The sequence below is a fragment of the Rattus norvegicus genome, chromosome 3 (genome assembly GCF_036323735.1).
Source record: "Rattus norvegicus strain BN/NHsdMcwi chromosome 3, GRCr8, whole genome shotgun sequence".
Classification (NCBI taxonomy): Eukaryota; Metazoa; Chordata; class Mammalia; order Rodentia; family Muridae; genus Rattus; species Rattus norvegicus.
The window spans coordinates 40,525,591-40,553,467 of NC_086021.1; the positions used below are offsets into that span (position 1 = coordinate 40,525,591).

The following is a 27,877-nucleotide window of genomic DNA, read 5'->3' on the forward strand; positions in this document are numbered from 1 at the left end:
ATGCCCAAGAGAGGTATAGTTGGGTGTTAGGGTAGTTCAATGTCCAATTTTCTGGGGAACCTCCAGACTGATTTCCAGAATGGTTGTACCAGTCTGCAATCCCACCAACAATGGAGGAGTGTTCCTCTATCTCTGCATACTCACCAGCATTTGCTGTCACCTGAGTTTTTGATCTTAGCCATTCTGACTGGTGTGAGGTGAAATCTCAGGGTTGTTTTGATTTGCATTTCCCTTATGACTAAAGATGTTGAACATTTCTTTAGGTGTTCCTCAGCCATTCAGCATTCCTCAGCTGTGAATTCTTTGTTTAGCTCTGAACCCCATTTAATAGGGTTATTTGTCTCCCTGCGGTCTAACTTCTTGAGTTCTTTGTATATTTTGGAAATAAGCCCTCTATCAGATCTGGGATTGGTAAAGATCTTTTCCCAATTTCTTGGTTGTCATTTTGTCCTAACGACAGTGTCCTTTGCCCTACAGAAGCTTTGCAGTTTTATGAGATCCCATTTGTCGATTCGTGATCTTAGAACATAAGCCATTGATGTTTTGTACAGGAAATTTTCTCCAGTGAGCACGTGTTCGAAATAGATGCTTCCCTACTTTTTCTTCTATTAGTTTGAATGTATCTGGTTTGATATGGAGGTCCTTGATCCACTTGGACTTAAGCTTTGTACAGGGTGATAAGCAGGGATCAATTTGCATTCTTCTACATGCTGACCTCCAGTTGAACCAGCACCATTTGCTGAAAATGCTATCTTTTTTTCATTGGATGGTTTTGGCTCCTTTGTCAAAAATCAAGTGACCATAGGTGTGTGGGTTCATTTCTGGGTCTTCAATTCTATTCCACTGGTCTATCTGTCTGTCTCTGTACCAATACCATGCAGTTTTTATCACTATTGTTTTGTAATACTGCTTGAGTTCAGGGATAGTTATTCTCCCAGAAGTCCTTTTATTGTTGAGGAAAGTTTTAGCTATCCTGGATTCTTTGTTATTCCAGATGAATTTGCAAATTGTTCTGTCTAAGTCTCTGAAGAATTGGATTGGTATTTTGATGGGGATTGCATTGAATCTGTAGGTGGCTTTTGGTAAAATGGCCATTTTTACTATATTAATCCTGCCAATACATGAGCATGGGAGATCGGAAAGACCTCCCTCTCTTCTGAGGTCTTCTCCAATTTCTTTCTTCAGAGGCTTGAAGTTCTTATTGTACAGATCTTTTACTTGCTTGGTTAAAGTCACACCGAGGTATTTTATATAATTTGGGACTATTATGAAGGGTGTCTTTTCCCTAATTCATTTCTTGGCTTGTTTCTCTATTGTGTAGAGGAAGGCTACTGATTTATTTGAGTTAAATTCATACCCAGCCACATTGCTGAAGGTGTTTATCAGGTTTAGTGGTTCTCTGGTGGAACTTTTGGGATCACTTAAATATACTATCATATCATCAGCAAATAGTGATATGTTGACTTCTTCTTTTCCAATCTGTATCCCTTTGATCTCCTTTTGTTGTCTGATTGCTCTGCCTAGAATCTCAAGAACTATATTGAATAAGTAGGGAGAGAGTGGGCAGCCTTGTCTAGTCCCTGAATTAAGTGGGATTACTTCAAGTTTCTCTCCATTTAGCTGAATGTTAGTGACTGGTTTGCTGTATATGGCTTTTACTATGTTTAAGAATGAGCCTTGAATTCCTATTCTTTCCAGGACTTTTATTATGAAGGGGAGTTGAATTTTGTCAAATGCTTTCTCAGCATCTAATGAAATGATCATGTGGTTTTGATTTATCAGTTTGTTTATACAATCGATAATGTTGATGGTTTTCAGTATGTTAAACCATCCCTGCATGCCTGGGATGAAGCTTACTTGATCATGGTGGATGATTGGTTTGCTGTGCTTTTAGATTCAGTTTGCCAGAATCTTATTATTTTTGCATCGATATTCATAAGGGTAATTGGTCTGAAGTTCTCTTTCTTTGTTGGGTCTTTGTGTGTTTTAGGTATAAGAGTAATTGTGGCTTCATAGAAGGAATTTGGTATAACTCCATCTGTTTCAATTTTGTGGAATAGTTTGGATAGTATTGGTATGAAGATCTGATATAATTCCGCACTGAACCCTTCTGGTCCTCGGCTCTTTTTGTTTGGAAGAGTTTTAATGACTGCTTCTATTTCTTTAGGAGTTTTGGGGTTGGTTAAATGGTTTATCTGTTCCTGATTTAACTTCGATACCTTGCATCTGTCTAGGATATTGTCCATTTCCTGCAGATTTTCAAGTTTTGTTGAATATAGGCTTTTATAGTAAGATCTGATGAGTTTTTGAATTTCCTCTGATTCTGTAGTTATGTCTCCATTTTCATTTCTGATTTTGTTAATTTGGACATACTCTCTGTGTCCTCTCGTTAGTCTGGCTCAGGGTTTATCTATCATATTGATTTTGTCAAAGAACTGACGTTTGGTTCTGTTGATTCTTTGGATGGTCCTTTTTGTTTCTACTTGGTTGATTTCAGCTCTGAGTTTGATTATTTCTTGCCTTCTACTCCTCCTGGGTGTATGTGCTTCTTTTTGTTCTAGAGCTTTTAAGTGTGCTGTCAAGCTGATGATATATGCTCTCTCCTGTTTCTTTGTGCAGGCACTAAGAACTAAGAGTTTTCCTCTTAGCACAGCTTTCAGTGCATCCTATAAGTTTGGGTATGTTTTACCTTCATTTTCATTAAATTCTAAGAAGTCTTTAATTTCTTTCTTTATTTATTCCTTGATCAGGTCATCATTGAGTGGAGCATTGTTCAACTTCCATGTATTTGTGGGCGTTCTTCCCTTAATGTTATTCAAGACCAGCTTTAGCCCGTGGTGGTCTGATAGGATGCATGGGATCATTTCCATCTCGCTGTATCTATTGAGGACTGTTTTATGAATAATTATATGGTCAATTTTGGAGAAAGTACCATGAGGTGGTGAGAAGAAGGTATATCCTTTTGTTTAGGATAGAATGTTCTATACATATCTGTTAAGTCCATTTTGTTCATGACTTCCCTTAGTCTGTCCATGTCTCTGTTTTATTTCTGTATCCATGATCTGTTCATTGATGAGAGTGGCATGTTGAAATCTCCTACTATTATTATGTGCGCTGCAATGTGTGCTTTGAGCTTTAGTAAGGTTTCTTTTATGTATGGAGGTGCCCTTGTATTTGGAATATAGATATTTAGGATTGAGAGTTCAACTTGGTCAATTTTTTCTTTGATGAATATGAAGTGTCCTTCCTTATCTTTTTTGATGACTTTTAGTTGAATTTCAATTTTATTCGATATTAGAATAGCTACTCCAGCTTGCTTCTTCTGACTATTTGCTTGGAAAATTGTTTTCCAGCCTTTCACTCTGAGGTAGTGTCTGTCTTTGTCTCTGAGGTGTGTTTCCTGTAGGCAGCAGAATGCAGGGTCCTCATTGCATATCCAGTTTGTTAATCTATGTCTTTTTATTGGGGAGTTGAGGCCATTGATGTTGAGAGATATTAAGAAATTGTGATTATTGCTTCCTGTTATATTCATATTTGTTTGTGAGATTATATTGGTGTGCTTTTCTTATCTTTTTTTGTTGCCACAACAATTAGTTTCTTGCTTTTTCTCGGTTGTAGCTTGACTCCTTATGTTGGGATTTACCATTTATTATCCTTTGTAGGATGGGATTTTTAGAAAGATACTGTGTAAATTTGGTTTTGCCATGGAATATCTTGGTTTCTCCATCTATGTTAATTGAGAGTTTTGCTGGATACAGTAACCTGGGCTGGCATTTTTGTTCTCTTAGGATCTGTATGACATCTGTCCAGGATCTTCTGGCTTTCACAGTCTCTGGTGCGAAGTCTGGTGTGATTCTGATAGGTCCGCCTTTATATATTACTTGACCTTTGTCCCTTACTGCTTTTAATATTCTTTCTTTGTTTTGTGCATTTGGTGTTTGACTATTATGTGATAGGAGGAGTTTCTTTTCTGGTCCAATCTATTTGGAGTTCTGTAGGCTTCTTGTATGTTTATGGGCATCTTTTTCTTTAGGTGTGGGAAGTTCTCTTCTATGATTTTGTTGAAGATATTTACTGGTCCTTTAAGCTGGGAGTCTTCACTCTCTTATATACCTATCACCCTTAGGTTTGGTCTTCTCATTGAGTCCTGGATTTCCTGTATGTTTTGTACCAGTAGCTTTTTACATTTCACATTATCTTGACTGTTGTTTCGATGATTTCTATGGAATCTTTTGCTCCTGAGATTCTCTCTTCTATCTCTTGTATTTTATTCATGGTGCTTGTATCTATGGCTCCTTGTCTCTTCCTTTGGTTTTCTATATCCAGGGTTGATTCCCTTTGTGTTTTCTTTATTGCTTCTATTTCCATTTTTAATTCCTTCACCTGTTTGATTGTGTTTTCCTGGAATTCTTTCAGGGATTTTTCTGATTCCTCTTTAGAGGCTTCTACTTGTTTATTTTTATTTTCCTGCATTTCTCTAAGGGAATTCTTTATATCTTTCTTGAAGTCTTCCATCATCATGATCAAATGTGATTTCAAATCTAGATCTTGCTTTTCTGGTGTGTTTGCATATTCAGTGTTTGGTTTGTTGGGAGAATTGGGCTCCAATGATGCCATGTAGTCTTGGTTTCTGTTGATTGGGTTCCTGTGCTTACCTCTCACCATCAGGTCGTCTCTGGTGTTACCTTGTTCTGCTATTTTTGACAGTGGCTAGACTGTCCTATAGGCCTGTGTGTCAGGAGTGCTGTAGACCTGTTTTCCTGTTTTCTTTTATTCAGTTATGGGAACAGAGTGTTTTGCTTTCGGGCATGTAGTCTTTCCTGTCTACTGGTCTTCAGCTGTTCCTGTGGGCCTGTGTCCTGAGTCCACCAGACAGGTCTCTTGGAACAGAAAAGTTGGTCTTACCTGTGGTCCTGCGGCTCAAGTTGTTCGAGTTGGGCTGCTTTTGAGCTCTCAGTGAGGGCGGCAATCAGGAAGGCCTGTGCCGCCTTTTCCCGGGGCCCCCATGCACTGGGATACCAGATGGCTTTAGGTGTTTTCCTCTGGAGTCAGAAATGTGGGCAGAGTGTATTCTTGGGTATAATTCTGATACTTGTGACTATATGTTACTTCGGGAATTTTCCATGTGGCTTTTAATTTTCTGTCATTTTTGTTACATTTAGTGTTTTGTATTTCATGAGGCAGGAGGACATTCACTTCTGGTCTAATCTATTCGTTATTCTGTGAGCCCCTTGGGCATTTACGGCCATCTCTTTCTTTAGGTAGGTTAATTATCATCTATGATTTTTGTTTAAGATATTTTCTAGGAACTTTGAGTTGAAAATCTCTTTCTCCTGTAACTATGATTTTTAGGTTTGGCCTTTTTGTGGCGTCCCAAACTGTATTTTTTTTCAAATGTGATGAACATTTTAGATTTAGCCTTTTTTTTTAAATACAGATGCATTAGTTTCTTCTTTCCAATCTTCTACACTTGAGATTCTCTCTTCCTTATTTATGTGTTAATTAATTAATTAATTAATTAATTAATTAATGTTATGTCAGTGATGCTTGCTTTTGGTAATTCTTGTGTCTTTCCTAGGATTTACATCTCCAGAATTGCCTGTTTGTGTTTTCTTTTACTATTTCTCTCTTCTCCCTTTTTGTTATTCATAGTTTATGATAACTTTCACTTTCTGAAAAAAGAATTTTATTTTTTAATTGGTTATATTGTTTATTTAAATTTCAAATGTTGTCCTCCTTCCTGGTTTAGCCTCTGCAAGGCCCCCATTCCACCCATTCCTGTTTGCCTCTATGAGAGTGCTCCCCACCCACTTCTCATTTCTGCCTCACCACTCTAGCATCCCTTTATACTGAAGTATCAAGCCTACATAGGACCAAGAGCCTCCTCTCCCATTGATGCCAGATAAGACAATTCTCTGCTTCAAATATAGCTTAAGACATGGATTACCTCCTTGTATACTCTTTGGTTGGTGGTTCTCTTCCAAGGAGCTCTGGGTGCTCTGGTTAGTTGATATTTTTGTTCTTTCTTTGCACTTGCAATCCACCTCAGCTCCTTCATTTCTTCCCCTAATTACTCCACTGAGGTTCCTGGGCTCAATCTGATGCCTGACTGTATCTGCATCTGTAATGGTCAGGTGCTGGCAGACTCTCTCATGGGACAGCTATACTTGGTTCCTATCAGCAAGTGCTTCTTAGCATCAGCAATAGTGTCAGGGTGGGATGGATTCCCTAGATGGTGTGGTCTTTCGATGGCCTGTCCTTCATTTCTGCTCTATTTTGGTCCCTGCATTTCCTTTAGATAGGAATAATTCTGCATTAAATTTTTTGAGATGAGTAGGTGTTTACATCTCTCAAGTGCCTATCTACTTGAGATAGTCTCTACAGATTCTCTCTCCACTTTGTTGGGTATTTTGGTTCATGTCATTCCTGTTGGAGCCTGGGAACCTCTTGCTTCCCTGGCATCTGGGACTTTATAGTGGCTACCACCAGTTACCCATCCCCCACTGCTACATATTTCTATTCAACCTCCTGACCTTCTGAACTTCTCTCCTGTTTCTCCCTATGCCTGATCCTGCACAGATTTGACCCCCCTCCCTCCAAGGTCCCTCCCTCTCTTTATTTCCTGTGATTATTTTGTTTCCCCTTCTAAGTAGGACTGAAGCATCCATACTTTGGTCTTCCTTCTTCTTAAGACTCATATGTTCTGTGAGTTGTATCATACATATCCTGAGCTTTGAGGCTACTATCCATTTTTTAGGGAGTACATACCATGTGTGTTCTTTTGTATCAGGGTTATCTCACTTAGGACGATATTTTCTAGTTCTATCAATTTTACTGCAAATTTCATGAAGTCATTGTTTTTAATAGCAAAATTGTATACCACATTTTCTGTATCCATTCTTTCATCGAGGGACATCTGGATTGTTTCCAACTTCTGGAGCATCTTTTGGGTATATGCTCAGGAGTGATGTAGCTGGGTCTCCAGCTTTTTTCATTATCATGTCTATTTCCAATTTCAGGTCTTAACCAGTTTTATTCATTTCCTTTCTTGTTTGATTGTACTGTCCTGTATTTCTTTATGAGGCAGGAGATTGGATTGTAGTGACCTCACCTGGTTGTCCTGTCTTATACAGGTCAGTTTATCCATCCTCCAACCCTTTTTACATGTTTCTCCATACTGCTGAAGGACTTATTTTTCCTTCATCATTAGAGTTATTTTATTTTTTGCCATAAAATTGATCTGGGTTATTCCTTATGTAAAAATATCAAATTTATTTGTTGATGAACTTTTTTCTGCTCTTATGAATAATGTTTCTAAAAATTTTAATCTGCCTCTACTCATTCCTGTGCAAATATTATTGGGTGCGAATCTGATACCACAATGCACAGTCATTGAGAATGCATATTTTCAATGGTAAATAATACTACACTATTTTTTGTTAAAAGTATCCAAGCTTTCTACCTAATGTAGATAAGAGCATTCAGTGAGCACACATAAGAGTCAATTTTCAATTCTTTATGTGCAATGCAAGAAATCCCCAGGTATGATCAGAAGTTGTTCCCTGTTATTTTGGAGGTTGACCATCATTTGCTGTGGTAATAATCATATTTAAAATTATTGTTCACAAATCATATTAGATTCTGATTTCAACTGTTTTGTGCCTGTGTTTGACAGATTTATGTTATTAAATGTCAAGTTATTATAGCTGTCATGTTTTAAACAGGAAAAAATAATGGAGAATTTTGTTATGGTTGCTACTGTTAGTTTCTGAGTGCAAAGGGACTCTCTTGCCTGCTTGATAAAAAAGTTTTTACCCCCTAAGGGATTTAATGACAATGAACCAATTTTATCCTGTATGCCTCTAATTTGGATCTGGGGACAGGGATTACACCTCAGGTCTTGTACATGGTTTTCAAAATTAGAGCTCACATGACCTTCCAAGGATATGTAGAAAATGTACATGTTGATGTATCTATCACATCTGATTCTGAGCTTATTATTCTTCTGATTGTTGCAATGGATGTATGACTGTTTGAGAGGATTCATCTGTTTCCCGATGTTATACTTCATCTTCAGAGAAATGAAAAGAATTTTCCATGATAGTTAGCTAAAGGTATCTGTGTTCATCATGTATATTAGCCTCTCAGACCAGGAATAGAATGTACACTTTTCTGTATGACCTCATATGTTTGGGTATCTCTGTGTGTCTGTCTGTCTTTCTTATTTTCTGTCTCTCCATTCAGCAAGCATTTGACATCTCAAGTTTATACCATAAATGGAAAACAGTTTCCCATACAGTAATTTACCTTGCACTGAGAACCTGTCTAAACTTTGAGATAAAATAATACATACCCTAATAAAATGGTCCATAGAATATTTTTCTTAAACTATTCCCTTTTTTAAAAAATCAGGAAAATAATCCTCCTTGATCACATTTAACTTAAGCACAATTTACATTGTGTTTTCTTCCAACTTCTTCCCAAATCTATGTGACTTTTTCATGATTACTCCTGATGTTCATATTCCAGGTAGTATTCTTGGCTTCCTTATTCTTCTTTCTATGCTGCAGCCAGCGCCATTTCCTATTTGGGGAGTGTTATGGTTCTTGAATAGGTGGAACATTTTACCATAGGAAGTTAAATATTATATCTGCCTACTTTGCATATATTCTCCAACATTTACGTTTCTATGACTTGCTATTGCTTTGGGTTTTCCTTGTTTCTCAAAGCCCCTAGCAATGTACTTCCAAACACCTAGAGGCCCATTTTTATAATCTTCTTATGCAGGTTCTTCCACTAAATTCATAGAGCATATGTCAGCTTTTTCACCACCTTAAATTCTCATGACTTGACCTTTTGCAAAACCATGGACACCTACTTCTCTAAATACTTTTCTGAATATAGCATATATAGTGTCTAAAATCACATAAGAATGATATTTCTTATTGCAATATTGCACAAAATAGTAAAATATTATATACAGTCCTATGAACAGAAAAATAAGAACAGAAAAATAACCAGCATTTTTATTGTGGTAATTACTGCTAATACAGAGGTGAGTGAGAAAAGCAGTATAATTAACTCCCGGCATTGTAACATTAATTGATTTTTTTCATTTTTTTTACAGATTGAGATCATGATATGTAGTCACTTTAAAGATGGTTTTGACTAGGTTGAAAGGATTCATACATTAACTCTACCTAATGCCTGGAAAGTGTGAAGAGGCAAAGAGTGAAATACCAGTCTGAGACAAACTGGCCACTAAACAAGTCTTCAAATAAAATATAAGCACAGAGCTCTTTCAGGTGCTAAGATATCAATTCTAATTTTATTATGTTCTATTTCTTGTTGTTTAGTGATTGTTCACATGGGTAGGACATGATTGAAGGAAAAAGAGAGAAATGCCACTTTAGCAAGAGAGAAAATGTTGGAAACACATAAAAATTAACAGGATTTGACTTAAAAACTCAGGGGATGAGTAAAACCTGTGACATTTTCTGTTGCCAGAAAACCACAAGGAATTTCCTTGGCTGATCTAAGACATGGAGGGGAAATGAAGTATTTCCAAGCGTTCTGTGTTCATGCATGAGATGCTTAGGTGGAAGCTGATATAATGATATGAAATTGGCATAATTTTATCCTGTACAAGAAGAGTGATGGAAGAGTGAGAATGTAGATTGATAAACAGTGTTACTATGGGAAGAACTCATAACTGCTTGCAAGCTGATATTGGTACTTGATATTGGTACTTTATATTGTTGACACAGATTCATGTACTTAATGATTTGAATATCTGTACATCCTACTTTCAGTAGTTCCACAGATCCTGGTATCTCAGAGATCTAAAGTAGTTCCATGTGTTCCACTATCTAGGTTTATTTTTGTATTATTTAAAAAAATTATTAGATATATTTCTTTATTTACATTTCAAATGTTATTCCCCTTCCTGGTTTCCTGTCCATAAGCCCCCATTCCTTCTCCTCTCCTTCCCCCATATGGGTATTCCCCGTATATATCCCCCTTATTGCCCCCCCCCCATTCACAGGAAGATAGCATTAGGCAAGTACATTCAAGAAAGTTTAAAAGAAATAGAAAACATTGAAATTATGTTGAATATTCTACTGGCTGGTCATAGTTACACACTGATTTCTTAATTTAATATGGTTTTGAGAAATCCAGGCATTGTGATCTGAACCTGGGTTTGAAAATTATTCTGGTGTTTCATTGTTTCCCTGCAGCATACATTCAGTTGCTTTCAAGTTATATTCCATTCCAACCAGCAGCAGCCCATTACTATGACAAAAATCTCTATATTAAGATTAAAACTGATGTAATAATTTGATTTAACAAATGTTATTTTCAGTATTGGTGATTCATAAAATGTTTTGACAATATTATAGGCAAAAATCAGATTTCTTTATTCCCATTTGCTCTTTCACTCAACAGCAGAAGAAAAAGAATATGAGGATGGATAATGAGAGCACAGTATCTGAGTTCATCCTCCTGGGGCTTCCCATTCGGGCAGAGGACCAAGGCATGTACTTTGCCCTGTTCCTGACCATGTACCTGACAACTGTGCTGGGAAACCTGCTAATCATTCTGCTCATCAGGCTGGACTCTCACCTCCACAACCCCATGTACTTCTTCCTCAGCCACTTGGCTTTCACAGACATCTCTTTCTCATCGGTCACAGCTCCAAAGATGCTCATGAATATGCTGACACACTTTCAGTCTATCTCATATGCTGGGTGCATTTTCCAGGTATATTTTTTTGCAATATTTGCTGATCTTGATAGCTTTCTTCTGACTTCAATGGCCTATGACAGGTATGTGGCTATCTGTCACCCTCTGCACTATTCACAAACTATGAGTCAGAGCCTCTGTGTTCTTCTAGTAGTTGTATCCTGGGCCCTATCCACAGTCAATGCGCTGGTACACACCCTTCTCTTGGCTCGCCTATCTCACTTCAGAGACAATACCATCCCCCATTACTTCTGTGACCTCTCTGCTTTGCTGAAGCTGTCCAGCTCAGATACCACCATTAATGAGCTGGTCATCCTTGTTTTAGGTAATGTGGTCATTACCCTGCCATTCATATGCATTCTGGTCTCTTATGGCCACATTGGAGTCACTATTCTGAAAACTCCCTCAATCAAAGGAATCTGCAAAGCCTTGTCCACATGTGGGTCTCACCTCTGTGTAGTTTCCTTGTACTATGGAGCCATTATTGGGCTATATTTTGTCCCCTCATCTAATAACACTAATGACAAGGATGCCATTGTGGCTGTGATGTACACTGTGGTTACGCCCATGCTGAATCCCTTCATTTATAGTCTGAGGAATCAGGATATGAAAGGAGCACTAAAACATATTCTTAGCGGGAGACTGTGTTCACAATGATGTATATGGTCTTCACTCTTAGCATCCCTACTTTCTTCTTCTCCTATTCATTCTTTGTTCTCTGTCAGGGAATTTTTATGAGGCTCTTTTTTCTTGACTCACTTCTCTTTGCACAGTTTTCTTGTCTTTCTATCTTACTTATCATCATCTTGGCAAGCTTTCTTACAAAATTCGTTCATTTTTCCTTGTCTGACAAATACCTTATTTATTTGTATTGTCATTGTCAAGTCTTTTTTATAAGACAGGTTTGTATCTTTTCTTCTCTAAAGATGATAGAATTATTTCTTCTCTTAGATGATGATTTATTTTATATTTAATCAAATAATATACTCTGATTTCTTGGCAGTAACTGTATTCATATTTATTTATTTATTTATTTATTTATTTATTTATTCATTTATTGGTGTATTACCCACATGTCTATGTATTATGTTTATATCTATTGATTGTCAGAAGAGGGTGTCAGATCCTCTGGGACTGGGCTAATAATGTTTGTTTATGCTTATAATGCTTATAATGTTTTGGCTTATAAGATTTACTTTTTTTTTTGGTTCTTTTTTTTCCGGAGCTGGGGACCGAACCCAGGGCCTTGTGCTTCCTAGGCAAGCGCTCTACCACTGAGCTAAATCCCCAACCCCCTGGGCTTATAAGATTTGAAAACAGTTTGTATTCTTACCAAAATTTGGTACCCACTGAGCAATCTATGCCCATGTTTCTTTCCTATTTCAGTTATAATCATGTCCATTTTCTGAAGATTTTATTATTTGTATAAGTGTGGTTGTTCATAATTTCTTGCTTCTTTTATAAGTGTTTGGCACTGGTTACTAAATAAAGTAAAAATAAACTGTTCTATTTATAAGAGAAAAAACAAATGTAAGGCAAACCCTGTGTGGAACATGAAAGTCCTGTGGTGGAGTCAGGCATCATACTAGTATTGAGCCTTTAACATGAACTTCCAGAGGATGGTGTGGTTATATGCAGTTTTTGCATCCTAAGACTTCTTTTCTGAGTGGGTAATGAAGCCAAAACATTTTCATGGTATGCCTGTTAGCCCTAGTCCTTCCTGATGGCTCATGCCTTGGCTGAGGCCTAACTGTCTCTGATGGGTAGTGCCACCACTACTGATTCATGTTTATTTTTCTGACTACCAAACAGGAGTGATGATATAGCCATGAAGTGTTTGTGATTGAATTGAACAGTCCCTATTGCTTACTGTAAATTGGACTGATTATTTCCTGACAATAAAGATGTGAGTTGCTCCAGAGAACCATATCTAAACAGGTTGACTTCCCTTTCTATTACACCTGGAGGGTACTATGATAGAAGGGAAGTTATAGGATTTAAGAACCATCATTAAAAATAGCCTTTGAAAAAATTAAAGTTACATGCATATTTAGCTGTATGATATCCAAAATACAAAATAATAAAACTAATAAAATAATAGTTTCTAATACAGTAGTACAGAGGGAGGGAGGCATGAATATTTTGAGCAAAATGGACTTTAGGAAAGAAAATACATTGTATATGGTGGAAATGCCGAAAAATATTACTATGCAATTTTCAAACCCAAATTGACAGAATGGTAAACAAAAAAACAAAAAGCAAAGAACTCTTTAAAATACAAGATTGAACACAAACTAGGTTATAGTAAATGATTACTAACCAATATTAGCGAACAGATATACTTTATGAATACGACCAATCAATAGTGGTGCTTTTGTGGTCCATTTTTGTGAAGAAACACCATGTCAAGTTGATTCTTATAAAGGAAAATATCTAACTGAGGGCTTATTTACAATTTTAGAGGATTAGTCTATGGTCTGAATTCCATGAATCAGATAAGCATGGCATTGGAATAGTAGCTGACTGATTTACATCCTGAGGCAAATGCAGAAAGACAGGCCAGCATGGGCTTTTGTGACTTCAGAGCTCATTCCCAGTGACACAATGATCCCAACAAAGCCATAACTCCTAATCCCACTCCAATAGTTCTACTAACTGGTGACAAACCACTCAAATATATGAGCATATGGGGGACATTTTCATTAATCTATCACAAGGAAGAAATAGCATATGGCCAAAAGGTTATAACACCATATAAATTTTCAGAAATCTGAAACATCTCTAAAATAATATAATTTTTGAAAACTATATTAATTGGAAATTCTGCAGAGTATCTGAGAATCCTTATGTTATCTATTCAGTAATACTTTATACATGTAAAATTTCTTTCTTTTTTTTTTAAGAAAAAATAATGAATGACAAATTACTGCCCAAGTTGCTTCCCGCCTGTCATTACAATAGTTATTTAGTAGCATAGGCCATCTATTGATGATCTGTGATACAGGTGGCTGGCTCATTCTCATCCATATTTCTTACACTACTAGTAAAAATGCTGATGGGGCAATACGGTTACAGGTAAAAAGACACAGTCATTTCCTGGAGTGTTTATAAAGAGTCATGTGGATCATTTACTGCTGTAGGAGATAATTAAGTCTGGTTCTTGTATTCCTAGGAAGGAAAAAAGTCTACAATATCACAAGGATATGATGGGCCTTTAGAATACCCATAATTTCTATTACTATTTTACAGAGTTTGTGTGTATGTGAAATCCATGCTCATATTTTCCATGCTTTCCAGTTTGATGTTTATTTGTTACATATTGTATTGTAGACTTTATCAGGCACTTTGTGCTATGTGTGAATCCATTTTTTCCCATTCTTTATATTTTAAGTGTCTCCCATTATTGAAAAATTGTAAGAACAAGAACATTAGGAGTAATACAGGGAAAAACTATCTTCTGTATATGACATAGTTAATGTCATCACACATTCACAGAAGTAGTGGCTACTAAATCCTGTACAAAATTAAAATGCTAGTACTGAGGTGGGGATGGAGCTACAAAGAACACAATCTAGATGAGGACTTACTGAAAACTGGTGGCTATGGAGAAATCAGAATCCTTCTTTCTGATATTGACCATTGGTCAATTGCACAAGGTCCAAAGAATGGTCCCACATCCATTCACATCTGAACACGACTAATCAATCTCATCAGTTTGTTAAAATATCATGTGACACAATTTAGGAGGCATCTATTCTGGAGGGACTTGTAAGAGTTTGATAGGAAAAAGATACATGTGAATATTTTTATTTTGCTGAATATATATGTATGAAATTCTCAAAGGTTAAATTTAAAAATAAAAATGAAACCCATTTACTGATATCTTTAAAAATATATTTTTTATTTTATGTGAATCAGTGTTACGTGTACTACTTGATACAGTGCCAGAAGTGGACATCAGATAACCTGGACCAAGAGTTACAGGTGGTTATGAGCTACTATGTTAGTGCTGGATACTGACCCTATATTATCTACAAGAGAATCAAATATTCTTAACACTGTAGCTATCTCTCCAGCTGCCTGATATATTACTACATCCATCAAAGATTTGTTTTTATTATTTTATTGAAGAAATCACTTCACAAATCATAAACATTCTGATTTATTTAGAGTAAACAAGGAATGTGGTATTAGGAAAAGGAAAATTTTTTTTCTTATTTCTTTTTTTTTAATTAATTTATTTATCTTATGTATGGGAGTATACTGTCACTCTCTTCAGACACACCAGAAGAGGGCATCAGATCTCAGTACAGAGCTGATCTGAGCTACCATGTGGTTGCTGGAAATTGAACTCAGGACCTCTGGAAGAGCAGTCAGGGCTCTTACCCACTGAGACTTCTCTCCAGCCTCAGTTCTTATTGGTAATATAGAGATCAGTATATTTGGAAGATTCTTCAACTCCAGTTCTCATTCCTTTCGTGTGGGGTTTGTTAAAATTATGGCTGCTCTTCAGCCACTCCTCTGGAGTTGACAGATTATTCTCAGAGAGGAAATAATCCCATTGGGGAGAAGTAGCAGGTATTTGTAAATTTTGTTCTCTTCAGATATTTATTTCACTAATTTCCACTACTTGGAAAGTGACTTTGCCTTGGGACAATATTTTATAGAAAACAGTTTTAGCTGCTTGTGGGGCTTGCTTGGTTTTGTGTTTTATCTTAATTATTGACACCAAACCGACAGCCTCTTCAATGACAGGCGAGTGCTGCACCCCTGATGCATATCCATATCTTTCTCAGTGTCAGACTTGATACCCTCCTTGTTACACCATCAATAATGATTTTCTCACTGGCTTTTCACAGCAGAAATTTTTGTGAGCATACCGTGCTCTTAAATGAATAATCAGATGAATTGTTATTATTTTTTATTTCTCATTTATTTTTCTTTTATTTGCTCATTTTTTTTAAGAACTGAGACTAGGCTTCTGTAGTTGAGGCTGGTCCTGAGTTCATTATATAGATAGGGCTGGACTTGAACTTCTTTTTTTTTTTTTTTTTATTAACTTGAGTATTTCTTATATACATTTCGAGTGTTATTCCCTTTCCCGGTTTCCGGGCAAACATCCCCCTCCCCCCTCCCCTTCCTTATGGGTGTTCCCCTCCCAACCCTCCCCCCATTGCCGCCCTCCCCCCATAGACTAGTTCACTGGGGGTTCAGTCTTAGCAGGACCCAGGGCTTCCCCTTCCACTGGTGCTCTTACTAGGATATTCATTGCTACCTATGGGGTCAGAGTCCAGGGTCAGTCCATGTATAGTCTTTAGGTAGTGGCTTAGTCCCTGGAAGCTCTGGTTGCTTGGCATTGTTGTACTTTTGGGGTCTCGAGCCCCTTCAAGCTCTTCCAGTTCTTTCTCTGATTCCTTCAATAGGGGACCTATTCTCAGTTCAGTGGTTTGCTGCTGGCATTCGCCTCTATATTTGCTGTATTCTGGCTGTGTCTCTCAGGAGCGATCTACATCCGGCTCCTGTCAGCCTGCACTTCTTTGCTTCATCCATCTTGTCTAATTGGGTGGCTGTATATGTATGGGCCACATGTGGGGCAGGCTCTGAATGGGTGTTCCTTCAGTCTCTGTTTTAATCTTTGCCTCTCCCTTCCCTGCCAAGGGTGTTCTTTTTCCTCATTTAAAGAAGGAGTGAAGCATTCACATTTTGATCATCCGTCTTGAGTTTCGTTTGTTCTAGGGATCTAGGGTAATTCAAGCATTTGGGCTAATAGCCACTTATCAATGAGTGCATACCATGTATGTCTTTCTGTGATTGGGTTAGCTCACTCAGGATGATATTTTCCAGTTCCAACCATTTGCCTACGAATTTCATAAACTCGTTGTTTTTGATAGCTGAGTAATATTCCATTGTGTAGATGTACCACATTTTCTGTATCCATTCCTCTGTTGAAGGGCATCTGGGTTCTTTCCATTTTCTGGCTATTATAAATAAGGCTGCGATGAACATGGTGGAGCACGTGTCTCTTTTATATGTTGAGGCATCTTTTGGGTATATGCCCAAGAGAGGTATAGCTGGATCCTCAGGCAGTTCAATGTCCAATTTTCTGAGGAACCTCCAGACTGATTTCCAGAATGGTTTTACCAGTCTGCAATCCCACCAACAATGGAGGAGTGTTCCTCTGAAAATTTTTATAGATAGGTAGACTTGTCCTTTTTTCAGAGACTTTATTTCCTTTGTGTTTAATCTTGTTTATTTAAGATGCATCACCTGGATTTTGAATATTACACTGTTGAGAGACAGATAGGCTATACCATGATTTCCTTGGTACAACTGCTCTTCCAAGAACAAAGTCAATAAAATTCAAATTTATATATATATGTATATATATATTTAAATTTTAAATTTTAGAGGGAAAAATCCAGGAAGATACAGCGAGTCTAAAGACATCCACAGGATTTCTGTCATTTTATTTTGTGTCTGTGTATTTCATTTTTTCTTTTCCTTTCCTTTCTTTTCTTTTTACACTCTACATGTTATTCCTGCATCTCATTCTTCCTTCCTGCCCCCTAGCACCATGAGGATGGCCCCAACAGAAGCATCCCAAAGGCCTCTAAACTACCTAGGGACTCCAGTCTCTTGAGGGTTATGTGCATCTTCTCTGAATAAACCCAGACCCGGCAGTCCTCTGCTGTATATGTGTTGGGGGCCTCATCTAAGCTGGTGTATGTTGCCTGGTTTGTGATCCATGTCTGAGAGATCTCTGGGGTTCAGGTTAATTGAAGCTGATGGTCCTCCTTTAGGTGGCCCTCCTCCAAAGCTTCTTGCAGCTTTTCTCTAATTCAACCATAGGGGTCAGCATCTTCTGCTCATTGGTTGGGTGCAAATATTTACATCCGACTCTTTCAGACACATGTTGGGTCTTTTGGAGGACAGACATGATAAGCCCCATTTTGTGAGTGCTCCATAGCCTCAGTAATGCTGTCAGGTCTTGGGGCCCCACTTGAGCTGGATCCCACATTGGGCCTGTCACTGAATATTCTTTTCCTCAGATTCTTCTCCATTTCCATCCCTGAAGTTCTTTCAGACAGGAACAATTATGGATCAGAGTATTGACTGGGGGATAGCAACCCCATCCCTCACTTGACACACTGTCTTTCACCTAGAGATGGGCTCTACAAGTTCCCTCTCCTCATTGTAAGGCATTTTATCTAGGGTCCCTCCCTTTCAGTCCTGAGAGTCTCTCCCTCCCAGGTCTTTGCTACATTCTGGAGGGTACTCACAAAGGTTGCCTGTTTCCATACTTTCTGCTAACTCAGGGTTCAGGGCTTCAGTCCTTCTCCCTACCTAATACCAGATCATGTACCCCTCTCTGCACACTCTGCCCCATTCCCCTTTCCTCCCAATCCCCTCCCTCCCTTCCCCCTTGTGATTACTCACTTCTCCCTCTCAAGTGGGACTGAGGTGTCTTCACTTGGGCCATTCAGTTTTTGGAACTTTTGGAGTTTGTGAACTGTATCTTAGATACTCTGTACCTTTTCTTTGTATAATATACACTTATTAGTGAATATATACTATGAATGTGGTTTGGGTCTAAGTTACATCACTCAGGATATTTTCTAGTTCTATGCATTTGCCTGTAAAACTCAGGATGCCCTCGTTCTTAATAGCTTAGTAATATTCCATTGTGTAAATGAGCCACATTTTGTGTATCCATTCTTTTGTTGTGGGACATCTGTTTTTTTTCCAGTGACTACCCATCACAAACAAGGCAAATATGAACATAGTGGAACACGTGACCCTGTTGCATGGTGGGGGTATCTTTTGGGTATATTCACAAAGTGGTATTGCTGGGTCTTCAGGTAGATCTATTTCCAAATTTCTGGGGGAACATACAGCGCCTCTCTCTCTCTCTCTCTCTCTCTCTCTCTCTCTCTCTTTCTCTCTCTCTCCCCCTCTCTCCCTCTCTCCACCAAAACTAGATAATATTGATGAAGCTGGGAAGTGCATGCTGACAGGAGCCTGATATTGCTGTTTCCTGAGAGGCTCAGCCAAAGCATGACAAATACAGAGACAAAAGCTAGCAGTAAACCATTGAACTGAAAATGGGACCCCCATTGGAGAATTAGAGAAAGGATTGAAAGAGATGAAGGGGCTTGCAACCCCATAAGAACAACCAACCAGAACTCCCAGAGACTAAACCACTACCCAAGGACTATACATGGACTGACCCAAGGTTCAAGCTGCATATGTAGCAGAGGATGGCTTTGTTGGGCACCAATGGAAGGAGAAGCTCTTGGTCCTGCCAAGGTTGGACCCCCAGTGTAGGGGAATGTCAGGGAGCAGGAAGGGGAGGTGGTTGGGGAGGAGAACACCCTTCTAGAAGAAGGGGAGGGGATTGGGAGAGGGGGCTTATATCTGTGAAACTGGGAAAGGGAATAACATTTGAACTTTAAATAAAAACATATGAAATAAAGGAAAAAAAATTCAAAGGAAAAAATCACATAAACATCTCTTTAAATGCAGAAAAAGCATTTGACAAGATACAACACCCCTTCATGTTAAAAGTATTGAAGATGATACCAAGTAGACTTCGTTAATGTTGCTTCTGTTTTTGCCCTTGCCTCACACCTTTGTTGTCTCTGCCTGGAGCCTCTATTGTGATCCTGGTTGTGTCAGAACTTTTCAGAGTCCAGTTGTCTCTGTGCTCCTGTGCTTCTGGGGACCTGTGATCTTGAGATCCTAGGTGTGTCAGAGCTCATGAGAGTTAAGCTGCTTCTAAGATCTTGAAATTGTGGTGTGAACAAGGCCCTGAGATCATGTGTGTCAGAGCTCCAGGGAGTCAAGCTTTCTCAGGGTGTTTCAGAAGTGGGTGGGGGAGCCAGAGCCCTATGTTTGCTCCAGGTACAAGTACAAGCTGGAAAGATCCTGTGGATCTGATTGGGCAAAGTCTGGGTTTTTCTGGTTCCTGTGGGATCCCAATTACACTGGGTGTTGGGAAAGATATTGTGATCTTGAGTGTGTCAGCACTCCAGTACTCGACCTTGCGTCCTATCTCCTGGGAGTCGAGCTTTCTGTGTGATCCTGTGATCCTGTGATCCTGTGCATTTCAGAGATCCTGGAAATTGGGCTCCCCAGGATGTTGTAAGAGTGGAGGCAGAAAGCTACACCCTAAAAAAAGCAAGAAACTAATCGTCTTGGCAACAAAACAAAGAGAAGAAAAGCACACAAACATAATTTCACATACAAATATGAATATAACAGGAAGTAATAATCACTATTCCTTAATATCTCTCAACATCAATAGTCTCAACTCCCCAATAAAGAGACACAGATTAACAAACTGGATACACAATGAGGACCCTGCATTCTGCTGCCTAGAGGAAACACACCTCAGAGACAAAGACAGACACTACCTCAGAGTGAAATGCTGGAAAAAAAACTTACCAAGTAAATGGTGTGAAGAAGCAAGCTGGAGAAGCCATTCCAATATCGAATAAAATCGATTTTCAACTAAAGGTCATCAAAAGATAAGGAAGGACACTTCATGTTCATCAAAGGAAAATTCCACCATGTTGAACTCTCAATCCTAAATATCTATACTCCAAATACAAGGGCATCTACATCCATAAAAGACACCTTACTAAAGCTCAAAGCACACATTGCAGCTCACACAATAATAGTAGGAGATTTCAACACCCCACTGTCATCAATGGACAGATCATGGAAACATAAATTAAACAGAGACATAGACTAAGAGAAGTCATGAACCATATGGACTTGACAGATATTTATAGAACATTCTATCCTAAAAAAAGGATATACCTTCTTGTCATCACTTCATGGTACTTTCACCAAAATTGATCATAAAATTGGTCATAAAACAGGCCTCAACAGATACAGAAAGATAGAAATAATACCTCTCAGACCAGCACCGTTAAAGCTAGTCTTCAATAACAATAAGGGAAGAACGCCCACATATACATGAAATTGAACAATGCTCTACTCAATGATGACTTGGTCAAGGAAGAAATAAAGAAAGAAATTAAAGACTTCTTGGAATCTAATGAAAATGAAGGTACAATATACCCAAACTTATGGGACGCAATGAAAGTTGTGCTAAGAGGAAAACTCCTAGTTCTGAGTGCCTGCAGAAAGAAATAAGAGAGCATATAACAGCAACTTGACAGCATACCTAAGAGCTCTAGAACCAAAAGAAGCAAATACACCCAGGAGGAGTAGAAGGCAGGAAATAATCAAACTCAGAGCTGATATCAACCAAATAGAAACAAAAAGTACCATACAAAGAATCAACAGAACCAAAAGTTGGTTTTTTGAGAAAATCAACAAAATAAATAAACCCTTAGCCAGGCTAATGAGAGGACACAGAGAATGTGTCCAAATTAACAAAATTCAGAAATGAAAAGGTAGACATAACTACAGAATCAGAGGAAATTTTAAAAAGCAGCAGATCCTACTACAAAAGCCTCTATTCAACAAAACTTGAAAATCTGGAGGAAAAGGAGAATTTCCTAGACAGATAGAAGGTACTGAAGTTAAAGCAGGAACAGATAAACCATTTAAACAACCCCATAACTGCTAACGAAATAGAAGTAGTCATGAAAAGTCTCCCAACCAAAAAGAGCACAGGATGAGATGGGTTCAGTGCAGAATTCTATCAGACCTTCATAGAAGACCTCATACCAATACTATCCAAACTATTCCACAAAATTGAAACAGATGGAGCGCTAACCAATTCCTTCTATGAAGCCACAATTACTCTTATACCTAAACCACAGAAAGATCCAACTAAGAAAGAGAACTTCAGACCAATTTCCCTTATGAATATCGACGCAAAAATACTCCATAAAATTCGGGCAAACTGAATCCAAGAGGACATCAAAACAATCATCCACCATGATCAAGTAGGCTTCATTCGAGGCATGCAGGGATGGTTTAATATATGGAAAACCATCAATGTGATCCATTATATAAACAAACTGAAAGAACAAAACCACATGATCATTTCATTAGATGCTAAGAAAGAATTTGACAAAATTCAACACCCCTTCATGACAAAAGTCCTGGAAAGGATAGGAATTCAAGGCTCATTCTTAAACATAGTAAAAGCTATATACAGCAATCCAGTAGTTAACATTAAACTAAATGGAGAGAAACTTGAAGCAATCCCACTAAAATCAGGGACTAGACAAGGCTGCCCATTCTCTCTCTACTTATTCAATACAGTTATTGAAGTTCTAGCCAGAGCAATCAGACAACAAAAGGAGATCAAAGGGATACAGATTGGAAAAGAAGAAGTCAAAATATCATTATTTGCAGATGATATGATAGTATATTTAAGTGATCCCAAACGTTCCGCCAGAGAACTACTAAACCTGACAAACTCCTTCAGCCAAGTGGCTGGGTATAAATTTAACTTAAATAAATCAGTAGTGTTCCTCTACACAATAGAGAACCAAGCCAAGAATGAAATTAGGGAAATGATACTCTTCATAATAGTCCCAAATTGTATAAAATACCTTGGTGTAACCAAGCAAATATAAGGTCTTTATGATAAGAACTTCAAGTCTCTGAAGAAAAAATTGAAGAAGACATCAGAAGATGGAAAGATCTCCCTTGCTCATGAATTGGCAGGATTAATATAGTAAAAATGGCCATTTTACCAAAAGAAATCTACAGATTCAATGCAATCCCCATCAAAATACCAATCCAATTCTTCAGAGAGTCAGACAGAACAATTTCCAAATTCATCTGGAATAACAAAAAACCCAGGATAGCTAAAACTATCCTCAACAATCAACAGACTTCTGGGGCAATCACTATCCCTGAACTCAAGCAGTATTACAGAGCAATAATGGTAAAAAGTGCATGGTATTGGTACAGAGACAGACAGATAGACCACTGGAATAGAATTGAAGACCCAGAAATGAACCCACACACCTATGGTCACTTGATTTTTGACAAAGGATCCAAAACCATCCAATGGAAAAATTATAGCATTTACAGCACATGTTGCTTGTTCAACTGGAGGTCAGCATGTAGAAGAATACATATTGATCCATGCTTATCACCCTGTACAAAGCTTAAGTCCAAGTGGATCAAGGACCTCCACATCAAACCAGATATACTCAAACTAATAGAAGAAAAAGTGGGGAAGCATCTCGAAAACATGGGCAGTGGAGAAAATTTCCGGAACAAAATACCAATGACTTATGCTCTAAGATCAAGAATTGAGAAATGGGATCTCATAAAACTGCAAAGCTTCTGTAAGTCAAAGGACACTGTTTTTTTGGAACAAAATGACAACCAACACATTGGGAAAAGATCATTATCAATCCTACAACAGATAGAGGGCTTATATCCAAAATATAGAAAGAACTCAAGAAGTTAGACCGCAGGGAGACAAATAACCCTATTAAAAATGGGGTTCAGGGGGTTGGGGATTTAGCTCAGTGGTAGAGCGCTTGCCTAGGAAGCGCAAGGCCCTGGGTTCGATCCCCAGCTCCGAAAAAAAGAACCAAAAAAAATGGGGTTCAGACCTAAACAAAGAATTCACAGGTGAGAATGCCGAATGGCTGAGAAACACCTAAAGAAATGTTCAACATCTTTAGTCATAAGGGAAATGCAAATCAAAACAACCCTGAGATTTCACCTCACACCAGTCAGAATGGCTAAGATCAAAAACTCAGATGACAGCAGATTCTGGGGAGGATGCGGTGAAAGAGGAACACTCCTCCATTTTTGGTGGGATTGCAGACCAGTACAACCATTCTGGAAATCAGTCTGGAGGTTCCTCAGAAAATTGGACATTCAACTGCCTGAGGACGCAGCTATACCTTTCTTGGGCATATACCCAAAAGATGCCACAACATATAAAAAAGACACGTGCTCCACTATGTTCATACCAGCCTTATTTACAATAGCCAGAAGCTGGAAAGAACCCAGATGCCCTTCAACAGAGGAATGGATACAGAAAATCTGGTACATCTACATAATGGAATATTACTCAGCTATCAAAAATAATGACTTTATGAAATTTGTAGGCAAATGGCTGGAACTGGAAAATATCATCCTGAGTGAGGTAACCCAATCATAGAAAAACACTCATGGTATGCACTCATTGATAAGTGGCTATAGCCCAAATGCTTGAATTACCCTAGATGCCTAGAACAAATGAAACTGAAGACGGATGATGAAAATGTGAATGCTTCACTCCTTCTTTAAAAGGGGTAAAAGAATACCCTTGATAGGAAATAGAGAGGCAAAGTTTAGAACAGAGGCAGAAGGAACACCAATTCATAGCCTGCCTCACATGTGGCCCATACATATACAGCCACCAAACTAGATAAGATGGATGAAGCAAAGAAGTGCAGGCAGACAGGAACCGGATGTAGATCTCTCCCGAGAGACACAGCCAGAATACGGCAAACACAGAGGCCAATGCCAGCAGCAAACCACTGAATTGAGAATGGGACCCCAGTTGAAGGAATCAGAGAAAGAACTGGAAGAGCTTGAAGGGGCTCGAGACCCCATAGGTACAACAATGCCAAGCAACCAGAGCTTCCAGGGACTAAGCAACTACCCAAAGACTATACATGGACTGACCCTGTGCTCCAACCTCATATGTAGCAATGAATAGACTAGTAAGAGCACCAGTGGAAGCTGAAGCCCTTGGTCCTGCCAAGACTGCAACCCAGTGAACGTGATTGTTGGGGGGAGGGTTGTTATGGGGGGCGGGTTGTAATGGGTGGAGGATGGGAATGGGAAGCCCATATAGATGTGGAGGGGGATGGGTTAGCAGCATGTTGGCCCAGAAACTGGGAAGGGGAATAACAATCGAAATGTAAATAAGAAATACTCAAGTTAATAAAGATTAAAAAAAAAAAAAAGGAGCGGCAGGACCCCTGCACCTGGGACACCGCCGGAACCTGAAGGGACAGACCGGATAAACAGTTCTCTCCACCCAAATCCTGTGGGAGGGAGAGCTAAACCTACAGAGAGGCAGACACGCCTGGGAAACCAGAAGAGACTGCACTCTGCACACATCTCTGACGCCAAAGGAAAACACCAAATGCCATCTGGAACCCTGGTGCACAGAGGCTCCCGGAAACGGCAGCGCAGATCTTCCTGGTTGCTGCCGCCGCGCAGAGCTCGTAGGCAGCACCCCGCGAGCAAACTTGAGCCTCGGGACCACAGGTAAGACCAACTTTTCTGCTGCAAGAGACCTGCCTGGTGAACTCAGGACACACAGAGGCAAAATTCCTCTAGGACCAGGCACTTCCAGTGTTTACCTGGGAGTCCCAAACCCGCGGATCACGGCCCGCAGCAGCTCTTTGCTCCCAAACCCCAGGGGAGAGAGACCTCACCGCCTGGTCAAGTGGGCACTTCTGAGGCTGCAGAGTGGAAGAGACCACCAACACTGCCCACCCCTGCCTACATCCCTGGACCAAGAGGAAAATGTATACGGCCTCTGGGTTCCCGTAGAGGAGGGCCCAGGAGCAGCAGGACCCCTGCACCTGAGACACCGCCAGAACCTGAAGGGACAAACCGGATAAACAGTTCTCTGCACCCAAATCCTGTGGGAGGGAGAGCTAAACCTACAGAGAGGCAGATACGCCTGGGAAACCAGAAGAGACTGCACTCTGCACACATCTCTGATGCCAGAGGAAAACACCAAACGCCATCTGGAACCCTGGTGCATGGAGGCTCCCGGAAGCGGCGGCACAGATCTTCCTGGTTGCTGCCGCCACGCAGAGCTTGTAGACAGCACCCCACGAGTAAACTTGAGCCTTGGGAGCACAGGTAAGACCAACTTTTCTGCTGCAAGTGACCTGCCTGGTGAACACCAGACACAGGCCCACAGGAACAGCTGAAGGCCTGTAGATAGGAAAAACTGCACGCCCGAAAGCAGAACACTCTGTCCCCATAACTGGCTGAAAGAAAACAGTAAAACAGGTCTACAGCACTCCTGACACACAGGCTTATAGGACAGTCTAGCCACTGTCAGAAATAGCAAAACAAAGTAACACTAGAGATAATCTGATGGCGAGAGGCAAGCGCAGGAACCCAAGCAACAGAAACCAAGACTATATGGCATCATCTGAGCCCAATTCTCCCACCAAAACAAACATGGAATATCCAAACAACCAGAAAAGCAATATCTAGTTTCAAAATCATATTTGATCATGATGCTGGAGGACTTCAAGAAAGACGTGAAGAACTCCCTTAGAGAAACACAGGAAAACATTAATAAACAAGTAGAAGCCTACAGAGAGGAATCGCAAAAATCCCTGAGAGAATTCCAGGAAAACACAATCAAACAGTTGAAGGAATTAAAAATGGAAATAGAAGCAATCAAGAAAGAACATATGGAAACAACCCTGGATATAGAAAACCAAAAGAAGAGACAAGGAGCTGTAGATACGAGCTTCACCAACAGAATACAAGAGATGGAAGAGGGAATCTCAGGAGCAGAAGATTCCATAGAAATCATTGACTCAACTGTCAAAGATAATGTAAAGCAGAAAAAGCTACTGGTCCAAAACATACAGGAAATCCAGGACTCAATGAGAAGATCAAACCTAAGGATAGTAGGTATAGAAGAGAGTGAAGACTCCCAGCTCAAAGGACCAGTAAATATCTTCAAAAAAATCATAGAAGAAAACTTCCCTAACCTAAAAAAAGAGATACCCATAGGCATACAAGAAGCCTACAGAACTCCAAATAGATTGGACCAGAAAAGAAACACCTCCTGTCACATAATAGTCAAAACACAAAACGCACAAAATAAAGAAAGAATATTAAAAGCAGTAAGGGAAAAAGGTCAAGTAACATATAAAGGCAGACCTATCAGAATCACACCAGACTTTTCGCCAGAAACTATGAAGGCCAGAAGGTCCTGGACAGATGTCATACAGACCCTAAGAGAACACAAATGCCAGCCCAGGTTACTGTATCCTGCAAAACTCTCAATTAACATAGATGGAGAAACCAAGATATTCCATGACAAAACCAAATTTACACAATATCTTTCTACAAATCCAGCACTACTAAGGATAATAAATGGTAAATCCCAACATAAGGAGGCAACCTATACCCTAGAAGAAGCAAGAAACTAATCGTCTTGGCAACAAAACAAACAGAAGAAAAGCACACAAACATAACCTCACATCCAAATATGAATATAACAGGAAGCAATAATCACTATTCCTTAATATCTCTCAACATCAATGGCCTTAACTCCCCAATAAAAAGACATAGATTAACAAACTGGATATGCAACGAGGACCCTGCATTCTGCTGCCTACATGAAACACACCTCAGAGAAAAAGACAGATATTACCTCAGAATGAAAGGCTGGAAAACAACTTTCCAAGTAAATGGTCAGAAGGAGCAAGCTAGAGTAGCCATTCTAATATCAAATAAAATCAATTTCAACTAAAATTCATCAAAAAAGATAAGGAAGGACACTTCATATTCATCAAAGGAAAAATCCACCAAGATGAACTCTCAATCCTAAATATCTATGCCCCAAATACATGGACTGACCCTGGACTCTGACCTCATAGGTAGCAATAAATATCCTAGTAAGAGCACAAGTGGAAGGGGAAGCCCTAGGTCCTGCTAAGACTGAACCCCCAGTGAACTAGATTGTTGGGGGGAGGGCGGCAAGCAGGGGAGGATGGGAAGGGGAACGCCCATAAAGGAGAGGGGGGAGGGGGATGTTTGCCCGGAAACCGGGAAAGGGAATAACACTCGAAATGTATATAAGAAATACTCAAGTTAATAAAGAAAAAAAGAAAATAACCAAGTATTGTATAAAGGAAATAAAAGAAATGTAAATAAGAAATACCCAATTTAATAAATATGGAGGAAAAAAAAAGAGTGGAATGCAAAACCAGCACCACAGGTCTTCTCTGGGTCCAGGTTTATAACTCTCAATTCTGTATGTCTATGCTCCAAATGCAAGGACACATACATTCATAAAAGAAACATTACTGAAGCTTAAAGCACACATCGCACCTCACAGAGTACTATCAGATTTCAACAGCACACTCTCACCAATGGACTGATCATGAAAACAGTAATTAAACAAAGTTGAACTACGAGAAGATAT

General features: G+C 39.1%; 1 protein-coding gene across 1 annotated transcript; it reads left to right on the plus strand.

Annotated features, from left to right (window-relative positions):
• The first annotated feature begins 10,461 nt into the window (after window positions 1–10,461).
• Or1j16 (olfactory receptor family 1 subfamily J member 16) lies at window positions 10,462–11,400 on the plus strand. Its single transcript, NM_001000382.1, has one exon. The coding sequence runs from the start codon at window positions 10,462–10,464 to the stop codon at window positions 11,398–11,400; it is 939 nt and encodes a 312-aa protein (NP_001000382.1).
• Window positions 11,401–27,877: the final 16,477 nt, after the last annotated feature.